The 21,968-nt window shown below is 40.5% G+C and overlaps 1 protein-coding gene across 2 annotated transcripts in view; it reads left to right on the plus strand.

Moving 5' to 3' along the window:
• KCNQ5 (potassium voltage-gated channel subfamily Q member 5) overlaps positions 1–21,968 on the plus strand; it is a 587,063-nt gene that overhangs the window by 385,445 nt on the left and 179,650 nt on the right. For both annotated transcript variants that reach the window (XM_061131817.1, XM_061131818.1), the window contains exon 2: positions 2,663–2,753. In XM_061131817.1, coding sequence (XP_060987800.1) covers positions 2,663–2,753 — 91 coding nt within the window. The remainder of the gene's footprint in view (positions 1–2,662; positions 2,754–21,968) is intronic.

Below are 21,968 nucleotides of genomic sequence, written 5' to 3' on the forward strand. Positions count from 1 at the left end.
GTATGAGTGGTTATTAACTCAGATTCCAAGTTTTCTCCCTAGTAGTGTCCTTCCCTGAAGTCCTTCTTGAAGGCTTCTGCTATTCAGAATGGTAACTACTTCCGTCTCAGCAGGAAGAGGGAGAGAGAAGTCCCCCTGCTAACTCCAAGAGTCTTGCCAAACCATCACTGCTATCCTCCCTGCCCCTCAGCAACACTGCATGGTGACTCCAGGACAGACAAGTGCTCGAACCCTCTTCCTGCTAAATAGCCTGGGATGAGTCACAAAGTGTTCCTAATTCTCAGTTTTCATGTCTACAAAACAGGAACAATGAGATTTCTACTCCATAAATTTGAGAGGATAATGTGGAAAGTGCATGTGAAAGGGACTTAGCACAGTGTCTTGCTTATAGGAAACCCTCTGAATGTGAGTAATTGTCAGCAGACCCACTTCGCTTATGCCCCAAAATGGATGTATAGAAATAAGGAATGCTTGGTATCAATCAGGAGTCAGCAAATTTTCCTCTAAAGGCTAGAGAGTAAATATTCCAGCCTTGTTCTTAGAACACAAATCTCAGTTCTGCAGTTTTGCGTGAATGCAGCCATAAGCAATACACAAGTGAACGAGTGTGGCTGTGTGCCAATAAAACTTTATTTACAAAAACAGGCATTAGGGGCCAGATTTGTCCCCTGTCCATAAGTCACCAACCCCTGGCTTTGAACTCTTGGGAGCCCCAGTCAAGTGTAATAGAAAGACATGCAGACTTGTCAGGGGAAGTCAAGAGGGGGTATTTTATGTTATCATTGCCTCATAAGTAGAAGGCGATACTTGGAAGCAGTTTTAATTTTGTTTCTCCACCACAATAAATTACAAGGAAAATCAGCATCCTTGCAGTCTCTTATAATACTGTTAAAAGATACAGGTCAGACAATGTTTTCTGAAAAGGACAATTTGGCAATATAGCTATGTATAATCAAATCATTTTCAAAGTGAAAAAATATGACTTAGAGCAAGTAGCTCACCTATTGGGATTTTTTTTTTTTTAATTTCAGGATAAGTAAATTTTCAACATTAAAACCAAGCCTGCCCGTTTTATTAGACGTTTACTTTGGGAACTTGGTATCCCGCCCCCGGGCCCCAGAGGTTCAGTATTTCTAGGAATAAAAATGCCTGCAAATTGACTGGTAGTTATGCTCCCTGTCACTACAATGCAAATGAAGCTGGGCAGGGGAACATTTCTTTAAGGGTTTGACAGGAAAGGAATGGAAAGCATGTGGGTAGCAGAAGTCACTTTCTGTTCTTATTATTAAAATAAAGAAATGACAAATGAGAATCTGGGAGCAATGTTGGACTCTAAAAAGGAGCCAATGGCTTAGTAACCACTCAGAACGCTTGACGGTTCACCAAAGCTGCCAAACGGGAGGGTGAGTCTGCTCATTTGACGGCAGAGTGGCTACAGTTCGTGCTCCAAATAGGAAAGCAAAACACACTTCTGGGCCTTTCAGGATGTTTGCTCAGGAGAGCTCTTTGTAGGAAATTTACAGATTCCTAGCTAAGGGAGGACATTTAAGCATAACACACAACACACACACACACACACACATATACACACACACACACACACACACACATCCTCCTCATCAATAAAGTTACAAAGGAGCCCCATGTGCATTGGACATCATGTTGTATTTTGATATTTAAAATGGCTAGCTGAAAAGTCTACAAGCAATAAATGCTGGAGAGGGTGTGGAGAAAAGGGAACCCTCTTACACGGTTGGTGGGAATGCAAACTAGTACAGCCGCTATGGAAAACAGTGTGGAGATTTCTTAAAAAACTGGAAATAGAACTTCCATATGACCCAGCAATCCCACTTCTGGGCATACACACTGAGGAAACCAGATCTGAAAGAGACACATGCACCCCAATGTTCATCGCAGCACTGTTTATAATAGCCAGGACATGGAAGCAACCTAGATGCCCATCAGCAGATGAATGGATAAGGAAGCTGTGGTACATATACACCATGGAATATTACTCAGCCATTAAAAAGAATTCATTTGAACCAGTCCTAATGAGATGGATGAAGCTGGAGCCCCTTATACAGAGTGAAGTAAGCCAGAAAGATAAAGAACATTACAGCATACTAACACATATATATGGAATTTAGAAAGATGGTAACGATAACCCTATATGCAAAACAGAAAAAGAGACACAGATGTACAGAACAGACTTTTGAACTCTGTGGGAGAAGGTGAGGGTGGGATGTTTCAAAAGAACAGCATGTATACTATCTATGGTGAAACAGATCACCAGCCCAGGTGGGATGCATGAGACAAGTGCTCCAGCCTGGTGCACTGGGAAGACCCAGAGGAATCGGGTGGAGAGGGAGGTGGGAGCGGGGATCGGGATGGGGAATACGTGTAAATCCATGGCTGATTCATATCAATGTATGACAAAACCCACTGAAATGTTGTGAAGTGATTGGCCTCCAACTAATAAAAAATAATAATAATAATAATAAAAAATAATAAAATAAAATGGCTAGCTGCTTTTAGAGCTTTTACAATTTAATCAATGTCAGTTCAGATGGATCTTGTGCTTTATCCATTGGAAATAAGAAATTAAGTCTGTCATCCTAAGGCCAGGTTCTCATCAGATTTCTCTTATTTTACTGTTTTACAGTTTTCTCCTCGTCTTTGGTTGCTTGATTTTGTCAGTGTTTTCCACCATCCCTGAGCACACCAAATTGGCCTCAAGTTGCCTCTTGATTCTGGTAAGTGAAACATAAAAACAAATATATACACAAAGTTTGCATAATATGTGAACTGTCTGTAATATTTATGCAATGCGTTTGTCCCAAGAAAAGTTCTCTCTAGAAAAAAAAAGTTTCTTTGTAGTATAAAAGTCTCAAAGGTCACTGAAACGTTTGCCCACTCTTTTAATCTTTAGTCAGTCCTCTAGAATACATAGAAATATTCCAGATTGCTATTATGTAGCAGTATCTTATGTGATTGTCGCCTCCTAAGTAGAAGGCAATACTTGGAAGCAGTTTTAATTATGTTTCTCCACCACAATAAATTACAAGGAGAATCATCATCCATGCAGTCTCTCATAATATTGTTAAAAGTTATAAGTTAGACAGTGTTTTCCAATAACCACAATTTGGCAATATAGCTAATTATAATTGGCCAAGAACTGTGAGAAAATAGCACCTCATAAGAAAACAGAAGGCGTCATGCTCTTTTCAACCAACAGACTGTATTATGAATTTTGCTGCTAATACAGTTACCTGGTGAGAAATTCTGCGGTTTTCTCTGTTTCCATTATGCTGTCAATCCTCAACCAGAGAGAATTGCTCAATTCATTTTAAAATGGAAAAATACTGTAAGATATTTTAGTCTGACTGATTCTGGGCCTTTTCAGCCCTTATCCATTCTATTACAACTGAGTTATGGTGCTGTATACTTAAATCACAGCTGATTGAAGGTTTGGTTCATTTACATCCATTTTGACCTACTCACCATGTCCCAGAGTATCAGACTTGACATTCTCAGAACTGTCTGAATGAGCTATAAATTGGAACAACTTACTTTTCCATAAAATTTGGAGGACTAGAGAGGAAAAGAGAGAAAGAGAGGGGTGGAGTAAGATGACTGTGTGCCCTAATGAACAGATTGGTTATGCACAGCAATGAACATTTTATAAAGCAGAGTACTCTTACCTTGAAGGTAGGAAGTGAAAGATGTCAGTTCATTTAACCTGGAGAGCTGCTCTCTTCCTTGCCCTGTCAGAGACTGGTTTGTGTGTGGCGTTACCAAGACTTCATCCAGACTCCATCCTACATGAAGGAGAAGTCACTTTCAAACCTGAAACGAATCTTTTCCAATTTGTTTCCATACAAGTTGTACTCAGTAATATATTGCTAACATCAAGGTTACGATTTCAAAGCCCAAGCAGACAACAAATGTACTAAAGAGCCCACTGGGGATTTGTTCCATTTCCAGGGCTTCCACTGGGGTAGAAAGTGGGCTTTTAGCCTTGTACACCAGATGGTCTGAGCAATTCAATCCTTGCTAAAGAGTTTCTAAATAGTTCAAAGAAACCTGTGTTATTAAAAAAAAAAAAAAGGCAAAAGCTGGTTAATATCATGATTTTTAAAATTTCCTGAGCAGTAGACAACTAACCAGAGTTCAGTAACTAAAGTGTACGTGAGTATATAAAAATGTAGATGTTTTATACCTCTCGTTTTTTGCCAGTTTTATTGAGATATAATTGACATGTATTGTGTAAACTGAAGTGTATTGTGTGATGATTTTATATACATATATATTGCAAAATGATGACCACAGTAAACTTAGTTAACACTTCATCACTTCACATGGTTACCATTGTGTGTGTGTGTGTGTGTGTGTGTGTGTGTGTGTGTGTGATGAGGACTCTTAAGATCTGCTCCTTTATCAACATTCAGATATGCAGTACAGCATATTACCTACAGTCACCACGCTGTGCATTAGAACCTCAGAACTCATTTGTCTTATAATAGAGGGCTCATACCCTTTGAGCATCTTCATCGATTTCCACCCCACCTGCACTATCACCAGGCCACCCTGTTTCTGTGAGTTCAGGGGTTTTTGGATTTTAGATCCCACGTGTGAGTGAGATCATGCCATATTCTCTGTCTCACTTATTTCACTTAGCATAAGAACAATCCATGCTGTCACAATGGAAAGATTTCTTTTTATGGCTGAATAGTATTCCATTTTGCATGTGTGTGTGTCATGGATAGATAGTTTCCGTGTCTTGGCTGTTGTGAGTAGTGCTGCAATGAAGATGGGGGTGCAGAGGTCTCTTTGAGATCTTAAGTCCATTTCCTTCAGATAAATACTCAGGAGTAGGATTGCTGGATCAGATGGTAATTCTATTTTTGGTTTCTTAAGGAAACGTCACACTGTTTTTCACAGTGGCTGCATCAATTTTACATTCCCACCAACCAACTGTGTAGGAGGGTTCCCTTTTCTCCATATTCTCCTCAATACTTATCCCTCGATTTTTAATGTGGCCATTCTAACAGGTGTCAGCTGAAATCCTATTGTGATTTTGATTTACATTTCTCTGATGATTAGTGATGTCGAGGGCCTTTTTGTGTACCCATTGGCCATTGGTAAGTCTTCTTTTATCCCTCAGTCTTTTTTTTCTCTAGTTCCCTCATTTTTAATCAAGTCTATCAAGATACAATTTACATAGAATAATCATCACGCATTTTAAGTGTCTAGTTTCATGAGTTTTGATAAACACCTATTGTTTGTCACGTGTATTAGTTTCTTAGGGCTGTATAACAAAGTATGTCATATATATGAAATTATATATATCATTGTGTTGAGTGAAAGAATGAGATATTTACAGAGTCTTGTGTTTGGCTCCTTATACTCAACATGCTAGTTTTGATATTCATTTGTATATTTTTCAATTGAAGTATAGTTTATTTACAATGTTGTGTTAGTTCTGGTGTATAGCAAAATGATTCCAATATATATTTTTTTCCTATATTCTCTTCTATTGTGGTTTATTACAGGATGTTGAATATAGTTCCCTGTGCTATGCAACAAGTAGGACCTTGTTGTTTATCTTGTATATGGTAGTCGGTATCTGCTGATCCCAAACTCCTAATCTATCCCGCTCCCCACTGCCCACCTCCTTTGATAGCCATAGTTTGTTTTCTATGTCTGTGAGTCTGTTTCTGTTTGTAAATAAGTTCATTTATATCATATTTTAGATTACACATAAAAGCAATATCATATGATATTTCTCTGACTTACTTCACTTAGTATAATAATCTTTGAGTGCATCTATTTTGCTGCAAATGACAGTACTTCATCCTTTTTTATGGTTATACTAGTTCATTGTACACATGAGCCACATCTTCTTTATCCATTCATATGTTAATAGACACTTAGGTTGCTTCCGTATCCTGGCTATTGTAAATAGTGCTACCGTGAACATTAAGGTGCATGTATCCTTTTGAATTAAGGTTTTTCCGCAGACTTATGCCCAGGAGGGGGATTGCTGAATCATATGGTAGTTCCATTTTTAGTTTTTTAAGAGACCTCCATACTGTTTTCTGTAATGGCTACACCAATTTACATTTCCACCAAGAGTGTAGGAGTATCCTTCAGGCTCAAATGCCTTTAGCTCTAACAAAGTTGAAACCAGTCCTTTTATGTACATGTGGCCTTTGTGTTAAGCAGTGTAGTACATGCTGCAGATGGATAGTCTCTGAAAGCTGTTACTACTTGGCTTTCCATAGGTCTTTTTCTGTGCTCTAGTGATAAACTGTCAAGGTATACTTAAACAGAAGTGTAATCTTAAAATCTACCTGAAAATAATTGGACTGTGTTGCAGGTCTAAGCTTTTACTGATGTTATTCTTTTCATCAGTGTTTTCTCCAAAGACTATGCTTTATTTGAACAAAAATATCAAGTATGACCTTTGCTTTTTTAATTTTTATTTAGTAATAATTGAAAAAGCGTGCATATAATCGTTCTTTTCACAATTAGTTAACATAGTATATTATAAAAGTTCAGTCAGTTGTAGAATACTGAAAAAAGGCAAGAGAAATCTTAATTACTTGGAGAATATTGTATTTATTATTATTGCATGTATTTTTTATTTTTTTATTTTTTTAATTTTATATTCTTTGGTTTACTTTATCTTGTATTATTCAAATTTTTGAATAATTACTTTCAGTATTATAGAATAGATATAAAAGAAAAATTCATAGATTTCAAAGTCTGTCTACCCTCTGAATATCTAATCAAACAGAATTCATGGAACACAGTTCTGACTGGCAATGTTTCTAGTTCCCAAGATGACACATGTCTGAAGAATTGCCATCCAAATTTTATTAGGAATGTTTTTAAATGTTTGCAAAAAATGTATAATAAAGTCACTTTTTTACATTTTTGGTCACAAATACAACACCAAAGGAGTAAATTTAGAAGACATATATAAACCACACATCACAACTGTATTTTTTCCATAACTCTGTCTCATTTTTTTTTTAACATTTCAGTAGATATACCCACATTCTAAATAAATCTATTTCTGGTGAGTAAAAGACATTCACACGTCTGATAGGGAGCACCTTTATGCAAACTGGGCCCTAGACAAGCATCCCATGGCCCTTCTTGACCCTCGCACTCCCCCCACCCTTTCCTTGAGAGCACCAGCAAGTTAGAGACAGGCCACAGCCTCCTTATCTCCCGGGGTCCCCTCAGAGTACCCTGCTCTGTCCCCCACCCCAAGGGGAGAATCTGTTGTTGTCATCCAGAACTGCACTCCCCTGCTGCGTGTAAACCTATAACTTACTGGCCTTGGTTACAAGCCAAATGGGGACCACGGAGCCCAGAATGAAGAGTGTGACGTAGAGTCTGGAGTCAGGACTCCAAATTCCACTTCTAACGCTTTTTAGCTGAGTAATTTTAGGGAACCACCTTTCTGTTCCCTTGTCTGTTGAAAGCGGGTAATAACACCACCTGGTTTATAAAGCTGTTGTGAGGATGAAATCCCAGTGCTAAGCTCAGTGCAAAGAAGACACCAAATATGATGGTCACTCCACTTCCACATGCAGTGGGGCCTAAGGGGGCCAATGAACCAGGAATATTTGAAAAGGGCTGCATGTGGGAACTTATCATACTTTCCTAATAGAGAAAAAGTATCTTTGCAAGAGTTTTCTCTCCACAAACACTGTAAATCATAGCAGCTTTTTACACAGACTTGTCCCTCCAACCAGAAGTTACTCATGTGCCCACTCAAGGCCTGGCTCATGTGCACAATAACCACTTGTGTTTGGTGGTGAAGGAAACAGATTCTGATTGCGATAGTTCCCTGGTGAATGTGCCTGATGACCATGTTCGTGGCTGTTAAAGCTCTGCCTTCATTGGCGGTGGGCGAGTGGAGCGGTGGTGAGGGACAGCGAGGATCTGGGGGACAGGCTTACTCGGCTCATGCCCAGGACAGAGCCTATGAGCCTATGAGCAAAGCCGTGTGCCTGAGTACCAAGGACAACAAAAAGCTGGTGTTGTTTTCCTGAGTTCTGTAAATTTTTCAGAACTGAAATGGAACGAGCATTTTTTTAAAGTACTTTTCACATATCAAGCTCACTGATTTCTTATTAAAACAAGAGACATTGTTGAAAACTTGCAATGTGAGCATCATTCCTCCCATTTTACCACACTGAGTATAAGGCAGACCCCAGGCTACACCCCAGACCCAGCTGCCACCTCGCACTCTCTTCCCCCTCAGTTGAGACCAACGGGTCAGCCCAGTGAGTCTGCCATCACTCTAGGTAGCTCTGCCATCCTAGTCTTCCCGTGGTTCCATATATGCCAAGAGTGAGTCCTGAAACCCTTTTATTTAGGTTAAGTTCATTTCTTTTCTCTTAAAGCATCTATTTACAAAGTTGTCACAAACAGTAGTATCCTTTCACCCCACTAGTACTGCTTTGTATCAAGAATTACAAATCTGATTTTGTGAACCATCAACAGCTTCCATCTGGATGCCAACAGTCCCGGCTCCTTTGTGCAGATGAGCTGAGCACCTGCTGGTGACTGGAGCTCTCCTATTTTCAGTTAAACTAGTGTGGAAAGTTTTGTTCCAATTTGTATGTTTCTGCATCTATATCCCACCTTCTTAATAGCAATGCTGCTTGGAGCCCATTTCCTCTCTATTGGATAACCTCTTGTCTTCCACATTAAAGTATTCATTTTGGCCTTTAAATGTAAACTCTTCAACATGTTGACGATTTGTACATATTTCAGGTGACATCTTCCCCTGATGACCTCTCCTCTTAATGAAAATGATGTATATCGTTTGCAAAATTTTCGTTGAAGGTGGTCATTTCTAAGATGGCTGATCCATAAGCAGTAAAAAGGACATCATTATTAGTTTTAGCAAGAAGAGAATGTCTCAGTGTATTTGCTCCTCTGACCTCCTGCTGGAGAAGGCAATGGCAACCCACTCCAGTATTCTTGCCTGGAAAATCCCATGGACAGAGGAACCTGGTAGGCTACAGTCCATGGGTTTGCAAAGAGTTGGACACCACTGAGCGACTTGACTTTCACTTTCCTCCTGCTGTGTGGGGAGGACTCCCAACCACAATGGATTGTGCTGAGCATCTGGACAAGACTCAAACACACGGTCAGAGATCCAGGCTTTCCCAAACATCTGGCTGTTTGGCACCTTCTGGATAGAGCTTATACGTATTTGCTGGTTGTGTTCTGTGTCGCAAAGCAAACATGGGTTTGCTGTTTCTGTGCACAATGAATCAGTTCCTGAAATGTGTACAAATCCTATTTAGGCAGATCTAATTATATCTTCAATGCACTAGTGGAGCTTACTATTTAAAGAAAATCTGTAGTGAATCCTTTTGTAAAGTGAAGAGTCCCTTTGAAAAGCTAATAACTACATAATTAATCTGTGTTACATGTTTGTTTTCTTCCTCTAATGTGGGTACATGTGTTTTTTGTTTTTTGTTTTTTTTTTTTTTAATGACTGTAAACTACCCATTATATAACACTGTACTGAAGAATTAGACATGTTGCTACCATTTCCCTTCTATCCTATTGGCAAAGGGAAAGTCAGCTCCAGAAACATTTACCAGTCCTTCCAAAGTGGAAAGGCTTGCACATAAAATTACATAGATTTGATGTACGAGATGACATTGCATCGTTACATTTAAGGACTTGCAGGGACACTGTAAAGCAGGATAACGGTGTCAGGACAAGGGTCCATTCAAAGGTCTTCAGTCCTCTGTGGATGGAAGATGTGAAGTGATCAGAAGTGAGGAATAGCGATGCTCCTTTCCGTTTATCACATCCCTGTCATGGACCACAGAAGATCCTGAGGAACATTGAAAACTGCAATTATTTTCCTTTGCTTGTCTTTCATCAAGGCAAACGCAAATAAACTTTAAAATGATTCATGGAGGCTAATGACCCTCATCAATCTGCTGATGACTGGAGAGAAAAAGCAGGAGCAGCTTACACCTACACTGAATCTTCACCGAGGATAATAACAGAGTAGGCGAGGCTCTCTATGAAACGTGCTTGAGATTCAGAGGGAAGAGTTGTTCAAGTTGAAGATAATGGAATTATGCCCGATCAAGACCATGTCTCCACCCACAATTAAGGCAGCCAAGACCTTCCATGCTCCCAACGTGAGACGTGAATGCCGGGGTCTTCACCAGGGTGTCCAGTGTGTATCACAGAACTGCTCCACGCGGCTCCGTGTCTTGATGTGATGAGCAGCCCTGAGCCAGGCCGTTCTGATGCCCTCGGCTGTGTCCTCTAATCACAGAAGCTTATTCAGCAGGGGGCATGGTGGGGAACAAGGTGGTGTGGGAAGCACTAAAGGGTGGCTAGAAAATAGCAGAGTCCAGAAGGGGTGGCAACTTGCCTTACCATGGTCCCGGGCTTCAATAATTTCCATTGTTTGAGACCTGCTCGGACACCTCCTCCTGCAGAGAATGAACGGACTTTTCCCTCTGACCTCCTGCAACACCCGAGTCTGCAGGTGTGTCCCTTCCCTTTTCCGTGGACGCCAGTGTTTCTGCAGCTCCCAGCGTGGATGAGGCTTTGGAGGGGGCAAGATCAGGGTACAGCAATGAGCCAAGCAGCAAAATCTCTGTCCTCATGGAAAACATAGCGTAGACAAGTTAACAAATCAAGCGTTAAAAATATCAGTCGGAGAAAAAGGAATAGATAATTATGGAGTGTTTCAATCGTGTGTTCATATAGGTCTGCCAAGAAGGGTAGACTCGCAACAGAGGCTGCAGCGAGGTGAGGCAGCCAGCCCTGCAGGGATTAGAGGAAAGAGCTCTCCAGGTGGATGGATCAGGGAGGGTGAAAACCCAGGCAGGACCTCACCTGCTGAGCCTCAGGAGGATAAGAGGACCAGGTCAGCTGAGGGAGAGAGTGATGTAGACTGGGGAAACTGAGGCATCGCGGGCGCTGTGGATTTCTTGAGCACAGGCTCCATTGCTGACTCAGCAGCAGCACCTAGAAAAGCAAGATCTGGTGGCAAATTATCAAGAAATCTTCTTTGATGAAAGAAGACGGCTGATGGTTTAACTGCACAAGATTAATGTTGAAACGTTTGCTCTCTCATGGATACGGCACCAAAATTAAACCCTGATGCAACGCCTGACTTAGAAGAACTGGATGGAGCAGGGCAGTCACAAAGGGGCAGCCCCCTGGGAGCCATCGGCATAGTTCGTGGAAAACCTAATGGAAAATAACAGAAAACCTAATGGACTGCAGAGCAAAAGCGAGGTCTGATAAGCCCAGGGTGGGGATAGACTGGAACTAAGGACACGGCCCCAAGATGAATAAGAATTGCAAATCCTGTGTGGTTGGACAAGGCCCTGCAGACCTTTGTGGGAGAACCGAGACCCCCTGCCGCTTGCAGGGTACACCCCATTTCAGACACCCCCTGCCTGTCTAGGCTCTTCATTTGCCCTTGGCCTCCTCACTGCCTCTCTGGATTAGACCCACATCTTCCTTTGACCTGTGTGCCCCAGTTCTGGATGTTCCAGTTGGTCTCTGATCCTGTATAGTTCCATGGATTTCCAGAAATTTCCCTGGATCCTGCCTCCCTCCTGTCCTCATTGCTCCAGGCCTGATGCCTTATTTCACTGCAATTTTAATTCAGATAAATGTGAAGTGCTTCCTACATTCCAGCCCTGTGACTGGAGTCCCAGACATGAGTTAGACACTGCCCTGCCCTAGTAGCAGACCAATTAGCATAGTCCTGTCTACAGCCTCTGACTGATAGAGGGAAAATGAAAAGCCTTGAGATCATGGGTCTATAAAGAATAAACGATGAAACTAGGAGATGATGGAAAAATGAGTTAATTTGACAGTTTTTAATACACACTTAAGATATTTGGCCATCTGATGTGAAGAACAGACTCATTTGAAAAGACCCTGATGCTGGGCAAGATTGAAGGCAGGAGAAGGGGATGGCAGAGGATGAGATGGTTGGATGGCGTCACTGACTCAATGTACATGAGTTTGAGTAAGCTCTGGAAGTTGGTGAACAGGGAATTGGGGGTTGGAACTATATAAACCCAAAGCTGGAAGCAATGAGGTGGCCCCTGTTCCCATGCAACCTCCATCTCACTCAGATACTGAATGCTGAGTTGGAGGATGGGGGTCTTATTTCCACTGCAGGCCTACAATTAAGGTAAAAAGAAACATAAATGCTTTTGTAAAGCAGAAAAAAATTTCCAAGCTGTAAATGACCGTTTGACAATAGCATTACAGGCTGGATTCCAGGAGAAGGCTGCAGGCCTGACTTCCTCTGGGGCTGAAAATCATAATGAATCCACAGACCATAATGGAAAATGGAAAACAGAAGTGAGACTGGCAGGTGTCACAGGCCCTCCAGTTGTGGCTCACCAGAGGCTGCAGGCGATTTATGCTGAAAGGAGAAGCCTGGAAGCCCTCCTCTCGGGAGCCAAAGCACCTCAACAAAGATGCCCGTTAGGTGGGGCCCAGACTGAGGGGAGCACCCGCCCTGGGTGGTCAGGCAGGAGGGAGGACTCACTCTGGCCCCCAGTCCCCACCCCTGACTCTCCTGAACTTTATTTTCTGAAATCGGATGGAATCAGGTACTTATCACTGTCAAACCACAGCCTTCAAAGTAAAGAACAGGGACTTCCCTGGTGACTCGGTGGTAAAGAATCCTCCTTGCAATGCAGCAGACACGCGTTCAATCCCTGATCTGTGAAGATCCCACATGCCGCAGAGCAACTATATGCCTGTGCACCACTGCTTCTGAGACCATACTCTAGAGCCCACGGGTCGCAACTACCGAGCGTGCACGCTGTAACTACTGAAGCCTGTGCGCCTAGAGCTTGTGCTCGGCCACAGGAGAAGCCACCACCGTGAGAACACTGTACAGCACAGCAAGGCGTAGCCCCTGCTCTGTGCAACTAGAGAAAGCCTGTGCTCAGCAAGGAAGACCCAGTGCAAGCAAAAATAAAGACAGAAAAATCAGAATCAAAAAGAGAACAATCCCAGCCTGTTCAGAGGGCATCGTGCACATTGCGGGCAGGGGATGGGGAGCCTCCTGCCTCTTTGGCCTCTTCAAGATCATGGTAGTAATAACTGGGGAACTTGTGACTTAATTACACATCTGTGAGTATGGGGCCCCACTTGGTCAACCCATCTGGGTCTCTCCTGTAAGCTCCTTCCTGGGTCACTTTCTGGCTTTGACCTGGGGTCCCCTGCAGTGGATAATTGTGTCCTCAGGGTCACTGTAGCCTGGCAGAGATGAGCATGCCCCCCCCGCTCAGGCAGGCCATGTGTGAGCAGGTTGGGAAGTTTGTCTATTCATAAGAGCCCAGGAAAAGAGCTGTAGGCTGGGGTCAGAAACAGGCAACATCCAGATGGGCTGTTCAGAGGACAAATGGTTCCTTAAGGCCCCTCTGCATCCTGAAGGACATCTTGACCTTAAGCTGCTCATCTATCTGTTCACCCATTTATTCACCCATGGAATATTCACTCGGCACGTTTTGGGAATGCTCTGAGCCAGAGGCACTATCCATGTCACATGCCAGCTGCATACTTGGCACTTACGGTCCCCACCCTGTCTGTCGAAGTTCCTCAAGACCATTTTTCTACTTAAATCGGGTGGAGAGTTTTGAGTATTATGCACATGCAGTTCTCTTTCTCAACAGTCCCATGATGCAAATTGCCTCAAATGTGATGATCAATTGGAGAAGGTCATGGCAACCCATGACTTGAGTTGGCAACCCATGTCCACGAAGAATCCCATGGACAGAGGAGCCTGACGGGCTATGGTCCATAGGGTCACAGAGAGTCGGACATGGCTGAAGTGACTTAGCACATGATGATCAATTGGATAATGATATCAGTGTAACATGGAAGTTAAAGATGAGTTTTCCAAAATAGCAGCAGCTAAACATAGAGAAGATCCCCGGGAGTAGGAAACGGCACCCCACTCCAGTATTCTTGCTGGGAAATTCCATGGACAGAGGAACCTGGTGGATGACAGTCCATGGGGTCACAGAGTTGGACACCACAGAGCACGCACTCACACACTCATGCATGAGTGTGAAGCACATTATCTGGGCTGAATGCAGTGAGCCTGGAGGGGTGCGTTCACATTGTTCTTTGTTTTGGACACTTGCTCTGCCTTGTGCCCGTGGCATGATTCTCTCCAGTCTGTGCAACCACACAAAAGGAAAGTGATCCGTCTTTAGCACCATACTTTGTGATAAGCCTGAACCTCTCTACCTGTGCCTTGTGATGCGGGGCCCTTGTCTCCAAACCCAATGGCCTGCACCCTCCTGACACCCCCATCACGCTTTCTCCACACTGATGTGAGTGAGGGCCAGAACTTTTGCAGCATCTCCCTGTTAGTACGAGACATGTCTTTTTACCTGTATTGGTATCTTATTAGGATTGTTGTTTATGCTAAATCTCTGTTGAGAAAGTTCTATAGGCTCAGAGTGGTTTACCCTAGCTCTAATTTTTTTAAATTAATTTATTTTTTTATTGAAGGATAATTGCTTTACAGAATTTGGCTGTTTTCTGTTTTGAGAAAGAAGAATGGAGCTGGAGGAATCAAGCTTCCTGACTTCAGATTATACTACAAAGCTACAGCCATCAAGACAGTATGGCACTGACCCAAAAACAGAAATATGGGACCAATGGAACAAGATAGAAAGCCCTAGCTCTATTTTTATCATAAGACCTAATTTTTTATGGAGCAAGGTTATCTAAAACCTGGCTTTTCATCAATGCATTTATTTTTTAATTGATGTATAGGTGATTTACAGTGTCTCAGTAGTTTCAGTTGCTTTCAGTTAGGTTGCTCAGTCATATCCGACTCTCTACAACCCCATGGACTGCAGCACACCAGGCCTCCCTGTTTATAACCAACTCCCAGAGTTTACTGAAATTCATGTTCATTGTGTCAGTGATGCCATCCAACCATCTCATCCTCTGTCATCCCCTTCTCCTCCCGCCTTCAATCTTTACCAGCATCAGGGTCTTTTCCAATGGGTCAGTTCCTCACATCAGGTGGCCAATGTATTGGAGTTTCAGTTCAGCATCAGTCCTTCCAATGAATATTTAGGACTGATTTCCTTTGGGATTGACTGGCTGGATCTCCTTGCAGTCCAAGGGACTCTCAAGAGTCTTCTCCAACACCACAGTTCAAAAGCATCAATTCTTCGGTGCTCAGCTTTCTTTATGGTCCAACTCTCACATCCATACATGACTACTGGAAAAACCATAGCTTTGACCACACAAACCTTTGTTGGCAAAGTAATGCATTAGTTTCAAGTGTACAGCAAAATGTTTCAGGATTCAGTTATGTTATATATATACATATGTGTGTGTGTGCGTGTGTGTGTATATACACACATATATATTATTCTTTTCATTATGTTTGTTATAGAATGTTGAATATAATTCCCTGTGTTATACAATTGGTCCTTGTTGTTAATCTATTTTACATAGAGTAGTGTGCATATGTTAATCCCAAATTCCCAATTTATCCCTCCTCCTCTTTTCCCCTTTATAACCATAAGTTTGTTTTCTGTCTGTGAGTCAGTTTCTGTTTTGTAAATAAGTTTATCTGTATCATTTTTTAGATTCCACATATGATATCACATAAGTGATATATATATATCACTGTATATATATATATGTGATATATACCATCACATAGATGGTATCACATGATATCACATGTGATATATATATATCACATATATATATATATATATGTGATATATACCATCACATAAGTGATATCATATAGGTAAGTCTTTTTCTTTCTGACTTACTTCACTGGGTATCATAATCCCAAGGTCCATCCAAGTTGCTGCCAATGACATTCTTTCATTCTTTTTCATGGCTGAGTAGTACTTCATTGTATATATGCACCACGCCTTCTTTATCCATTCCTCTGTCAGTGGACACTTAGGTTGATTCCATGTCTTGGCTATTGTCAATAGTGATGCACTGAACATAAGGGCACATGTGTATTTTCAAACTGGAGTTTTCTCCATATTTGTGCCCAGAAGTGCAATTGCTGGATCATATGTTAGTTCTGTTTTTAGTTTTTTAAGGAACCTTCATACTGTTCTCCATTGTGACTGCACCAATTTGTATTCCTAACAACAGTGTAAGAGAGTTTCTTTTTCTCCACACCTTATCCAGCATTTCATCAATGCATTTATTGCACTGTGGCAAAAAAGTTGGTATAAGTAGATGAGACTTTATCCATTTGCCAATCCAGAAGTACATGCTGCATTCTGCTTGATAGTATGGTCTTTTTAAGTGAAAGGCATCAGTGTGTCCTTAAGTCATAAGGATGACATGGGAGGTGTCATTCTTAGGTCACATAAACCAGAGGGATAAAAACCTGTCTCAGGTTATGGTTTAGTCTTCATCCAAAGTTTCTCATTCTCCCTTTTCTCAAGCTATATTAAATCTTTAAGCTTTACAAACCTGTTCATGAAAGGTTCACAATTTTTTTATTAGTCAAAATTATAGTAAAGGAAATTTGTATGCAGTTTAGATAGAAAAATAATGTTTCTGCAGATAGAAACAAATTTTAAGACTGTTATAATAGAGAAAATTGAGAATATTTTATTTAAAATGTAAGAATTTGATTTAATAACAATAAACCTAATGTTTCATGTTAACTCTATGGATTTTGACACCTTCTCAGTATGTAAAATCTGTAACATTTGTATTCTATCTTTTTCTTCCTTTAACATAAAGTAAAATTCCAAATAATTTTTAGACTTAGAAGATGCAGTTCTTAACCTTACCACACGTGACCTTCTTCCCACATCTCTCTGGTCCTTCCTGTTTCTCTAGGCTTATTCTACATGAATTATCCTTAAAGGTGCCCATACAAGCAGCATCATGTGCATGCATACCTGTGTGCATGTGTGTAAACATGCAAACACACACACACTGACAGTCACACTTTACACTCCAGCAATAGCAAACCATTCACGCTTTCCAGGAACACTGCCTCTGTATTTTCATAAATGGATTTTTTTTTCTATGTGAAAGCCCAATTTATACAACTTCTCTGTTCTGCCACCACCATAGTAATTCTTGCTCAGGTGTTAAGTCTCACACCCACTCCCTGGAAGTTTTCCCTGACCTGCCCTCCCCAGGAATTGTTACGTTTCCTCCCTCTGTGTTCTGGGATGCAGACACAGCTCCCAGAGATTGGCTGTATCAGTGGATGGTCAATAACAGTGTTCATTGTATCCAGTATGATCATCAATTTCCAAACATTTCATTTCTGCTAGACAGAAAACTATCTAAGAATTGGGACCTTATGTTAGTAGTCTGTATTTCCTAGTTTGCACCACAGTACCTAGCAAGTAGCAAGTGATCAAAAAACGTGTGAATAGACTAACTGTCCCAGCTGCCCAGACCAAAGAAGTTGGTTACATATTCCACATGCAGCCTGTTTTGTCAGCTCTGTAGCATTATCATGATTTTTTTTTTTTTTTTTTTTTTTTTGCTTATTTGTAACTGTGGTTTTGTCCCCAGAATGCAGAATCCTTAAGAATGGGTCTTTCCCTTTTCATCACTCCCACCCCAATGTCTGGAACAAAGAGGTGCTCAATGACTAGAAGAAAGAAAGGTGTTAAATAAAACTATTAACTGTGCAAAACAAATAACTAGATCCAGATCAGTTCAGTTCAGTCACTCAATCATGTCTGACTCTTTGCGACCCCATGTCCAACTCTTTGCAACCCCATGGATTGCCCCACACCAGGCCTCCCTGTCCATCACCAACTCCCAGACTCCACCCAAACTCATGTCCATCGAGTCAATGATGCCATCCAACCATCTCATCCTCTGCCATCCCCTTCTCCTCCTGCCTTCGATCTTTCCCAGCATCAGGGTCTTTTCAAATGAGTCAGCTCTTCACATCATGTGGCCAAAGAATTGGAGTTTCAGCTTCAACATCAGTCCTTCCAATGAACATCCAGGACTGATCTCCTTTAGGATGGAAAACTGGTTGGATCTCTTTGCAGTCCAAGGGACTCTCAAGAGTCTTATCCAGATATTAGTATATAAATTCAGTGCATCCATGAAGACATTAAAATACCCTAGCTGTAATTAATTTTTTAATTTTAGCAGTATAAAATTCCAAAAACAATTTTTCATCCTTTGGAAGATCTGTAAAGGCAAGTATAATTAAGTGGTGTTGGGCACAAGTTTCAAGATCTAAAATAAAATGATTATTTGTTAACATTTGCCTCTTTTTTCCCCCACTCATCCTCATCTTCTGCTGAGCTTCAGTTACCCTTATGAATCTGGGATCATCAAATATTTATGTTATTAAAACAAATACTCTTGCCTAATATCAAAGCAAGCTGATCACCAACATTAAAGAATAATCATTTGAGTCTGTAGCCAACATTAAAAATGAATAGGGTTATGTACTAAGAGAGGATTACTGCCATGACCCAGTCAGTTACTCAACACTAACATATTTCAATTATAAATTCATTTACCAGTGACTTACTCCTTCACTAATAATCTTTAGAAGCAAAAGAAATAGGGACTAATGCCTCTAAACAGCTTCCTATGATAGCATTTTAGATCAACTGCACCTAACCAAACTAAGATGTTTTCATCACTCTCTCCTAGACCTTATGCAAAGCATTATTTATATTTCACTTTTGACACAATTTTTTTAAACCATGCATTAAAAAAGCATTTCTTTAGTATTTATTATGTTCTAAGCTCTACACCTTAGCTTCCTCCCTAATCTCATTTGGATTATTCTGTTTTCTCCCATTTTTAACCTAAAGTAAAATTTCAAATAATATTCTGAATTAAAAGACTAAGTGTCTTGTCTGGAGAGAGAAAGAATCAAAAGTGAGTAAGCGAAACAAAAAGTAAGTAGAATTAGAGATGATATGATCCATAAATAGGACGACATAATGGAAATATGTAAAAGAACCACTGGTTACAACAGAGCACATGACTGTTTCTCCACTGCACGATGAGGAAGGCTCCAGAGGTGGGGACCTTTAAGTGGGGTCTAGAGTCACAAAGATCTGAATCCATCTGGCTAAATTGTAGGGGTTCAGGTAGACAGACAGAGATCTGAGAAGGGCTAGAACCAGACAGAGAAGAACCTGGTTTTCTAAACTAAAGTCATTTGGAATTTATGCTGTAAGTGATGTAAACCATAAGAGGTCTTTTAGCAGCACAATGACCTCATCAAATTTGTTTCTGAGAAAAATAACTCTGCCTGCACCTTGGAGGGTCACTGGAATAGGGAAGGAACAGTGGAGGGCAGAGCTGAGTGTAAAGAAGTGACCGTAAGGTGAGAATATCATTGAAGAGTGTAAGGATAAAATAGTACTATTGTCCCCATCTCTCAATGAAATGTTGAGTGCCCCAGATGTTAATGAAAGCAAATGGCTTATTGATATGGGACTTAAATGTTGAAATCTTTAAGCACTGAGGAGCTCAGCAGTGCTGAGCCGTGCAAAGGAGGTGGTGGGTGACACCTGACATGCAGGGTGCTTCTAGCATCTTAGCATCCTCAGGCTGGGGCATGTTCACACAAGTTGAGTGTGCTTATTTGCTTTGGTGATTTTTTTCTATCTGATGGAAAGAGAACCCACTTAAATAATGATTTCATTCATCTGAAATGTCAGTCATAAGAAGTGACTAGTCACTACAGTTGTTAGAAATTTCCATCTTATAATTTTTTTTTTTTTAGATTTCTTTATTTTATTTTTTTTCTTCCATTAATTTTTATTAGTTGGAGGCTAATTACTTTACAATATTGTAGTGGTTTTTGTCATACATTGACATGAATCAGCCATGGATTTACATGTATTCCCCATCCCGATACCCCCTCCCACCTCCCTCTCCACCCGATCCCTCTGGGTCTTCCCAGTGCACCAGGCCCGAGCACTTGTCTCATGCATCCAACTTGGGCTGGTGATCTGTTTCACCCTAGATAATATACATGTTTCGATGCTGTTCTCTCCCATATGACCCAGCAATCCCACTTCTGGGCATACACACCGAGGAATCCATCTTATAATTTTAAAAAAATTGTTGGTTATCAATAGAAACATAAAGATTAATTCCAGCTCTTGTTAGGATCAAATCATATTGAAATTTTATTTCATGCCTCTATATTTCTGAATATTATGGAATCAAGAGAGAGAGAGAGTAATCCCTCATTTCAGATGGATTTTTCTTGGAGATTTTCCCAAGCAATTTATTTTTCTCTTTGACTTTCCTCGTCTTGCCTCCTGAAAATCCCAAAGTTTGATTTTTTAATTCCTAACTATCATTTGATGACAAAAAGTTTACACATATTCACATAAGCTAAAACTTTAAACAATTTTTTAAAATTATTTTCCTTTGAAATTGTTTTGATGCTGCAGATGTTGATGCCAGTGACTTAACTCTTTTATTGATGTTTGTTGCTTAGTATGTGATCAAGACTTGATGTCAGAGGCTTAGGCATGAGGCAGAGCCTTGCAGCCAACAGGGATAAGGGTCAGCCCCTGCATACCAGCATACCCCCGTAGTTGGTCCTACAATAAAAGAAGGGTCCATGCACCCCACAGAGGGGGGTAAAATTGCACAGTTTCAGAATGCATTGCAAGTGATCACCCACATAATCATATACATTTATAAAGGTATAGTTGTATATAAACCTCACAGTAACCACAAACCAATAATCTATAACTGATACACATGCCAAAAATGGAAAGAGAAAGAAAGGAGTTGAAACATAACACTGAGGATGGTCATTAAATCACAAAGAAAGAGAGCAAAAGAAAAAACAAGAACTACAAAAACAACCAAAAAAACAATGAACAAATGGAAATAAATACATAGTCATCAATAATTATAAATGTAAATAGAGTAAATGCTACACAATCAAAGTGGCTAAATGGATGCAAAACAAGACTCAGGTCAGTTCTAAAGACACACACAGACTGAAAGTGAAGAGGATGAAAAAATGCACTTCATGCCAATGGAAATGAAAATAAAACCTGGGTAGCAATACTCATATAAGATGAAATAGACTTTAAAACAAAGACTCGCAAGAGAAAAGGACATTACACGATGATAAAGGGATAAATCCAACAAGAAGCTATAGCAATTATAAATACATATGCACTCAAGAAAGGAACAACTAATTACATAAAGCAAATACTAACAAACATAAAGGGAGAAATTGAGAGTAATAACAGTAGGGAGACATTAACACTCCATTTACATTAATGGACAGATCATCCAGACAGAAAATTAATAGGGAAATATTGGCCTTTAATGACACATAAGGTCACACAGACTTCATAGATATATATGTAGAACATTTGACCAAAATCATTATAATACACATTATTTTCAAATGTATATGGGACAGTCTCCAAGATAGATCACATGCTAGACCACAAAAACTGTCTAAGTAAATTTAAGAAAACTGAAATTATATCAAGCATCTTTTTGATAACAATGATACAAAAATAGAAATCAACTACAAGAAAAAAAAAAAACTTCAAAAGTTCAAACACATGGAGGCTAAACAATGTGCTACTGAACAACTAAGGTGTCACTGAAAAAATCAAGGAGAAAATAAAAAACTACCTGGAGACAAAGAAAAATGATAATATGAAGATTCAAAATCTATGGGATTCAGCAAAAGCTGTTTAAGAGAGAATTTTATACAAGCCTACCTAATGAAACAAAGATTAATGTACCTCAACCTAGTAAAGGCCATATAGAACCCTCAGTTCAGTTCAATTCAGGCAGTCAGTTGTGTCTGACTCTTTGTGACCCCATGGACTGCAGCACGCCAGGCTTCCTGTCCATCACCAACTCCCGGAGCCTACTCAAACTCATGTCCATTGCGTCAGTGATGCCATCCAACG

The sequence above is a fragment of the Dama dama genome, chromosome 28 (genome assembly GCF_033118175.1).
Source record: "Dama dama isolate Ldn47 chromosome 28, ASM3311817v1, whole genome shotgun sequence".
Classification (NCBI taxonomy): Eukaryota; Metazoa; Chordata; class Mammalia; order Artiodactyla; family Cervidae; genus Dama; species Dama dama.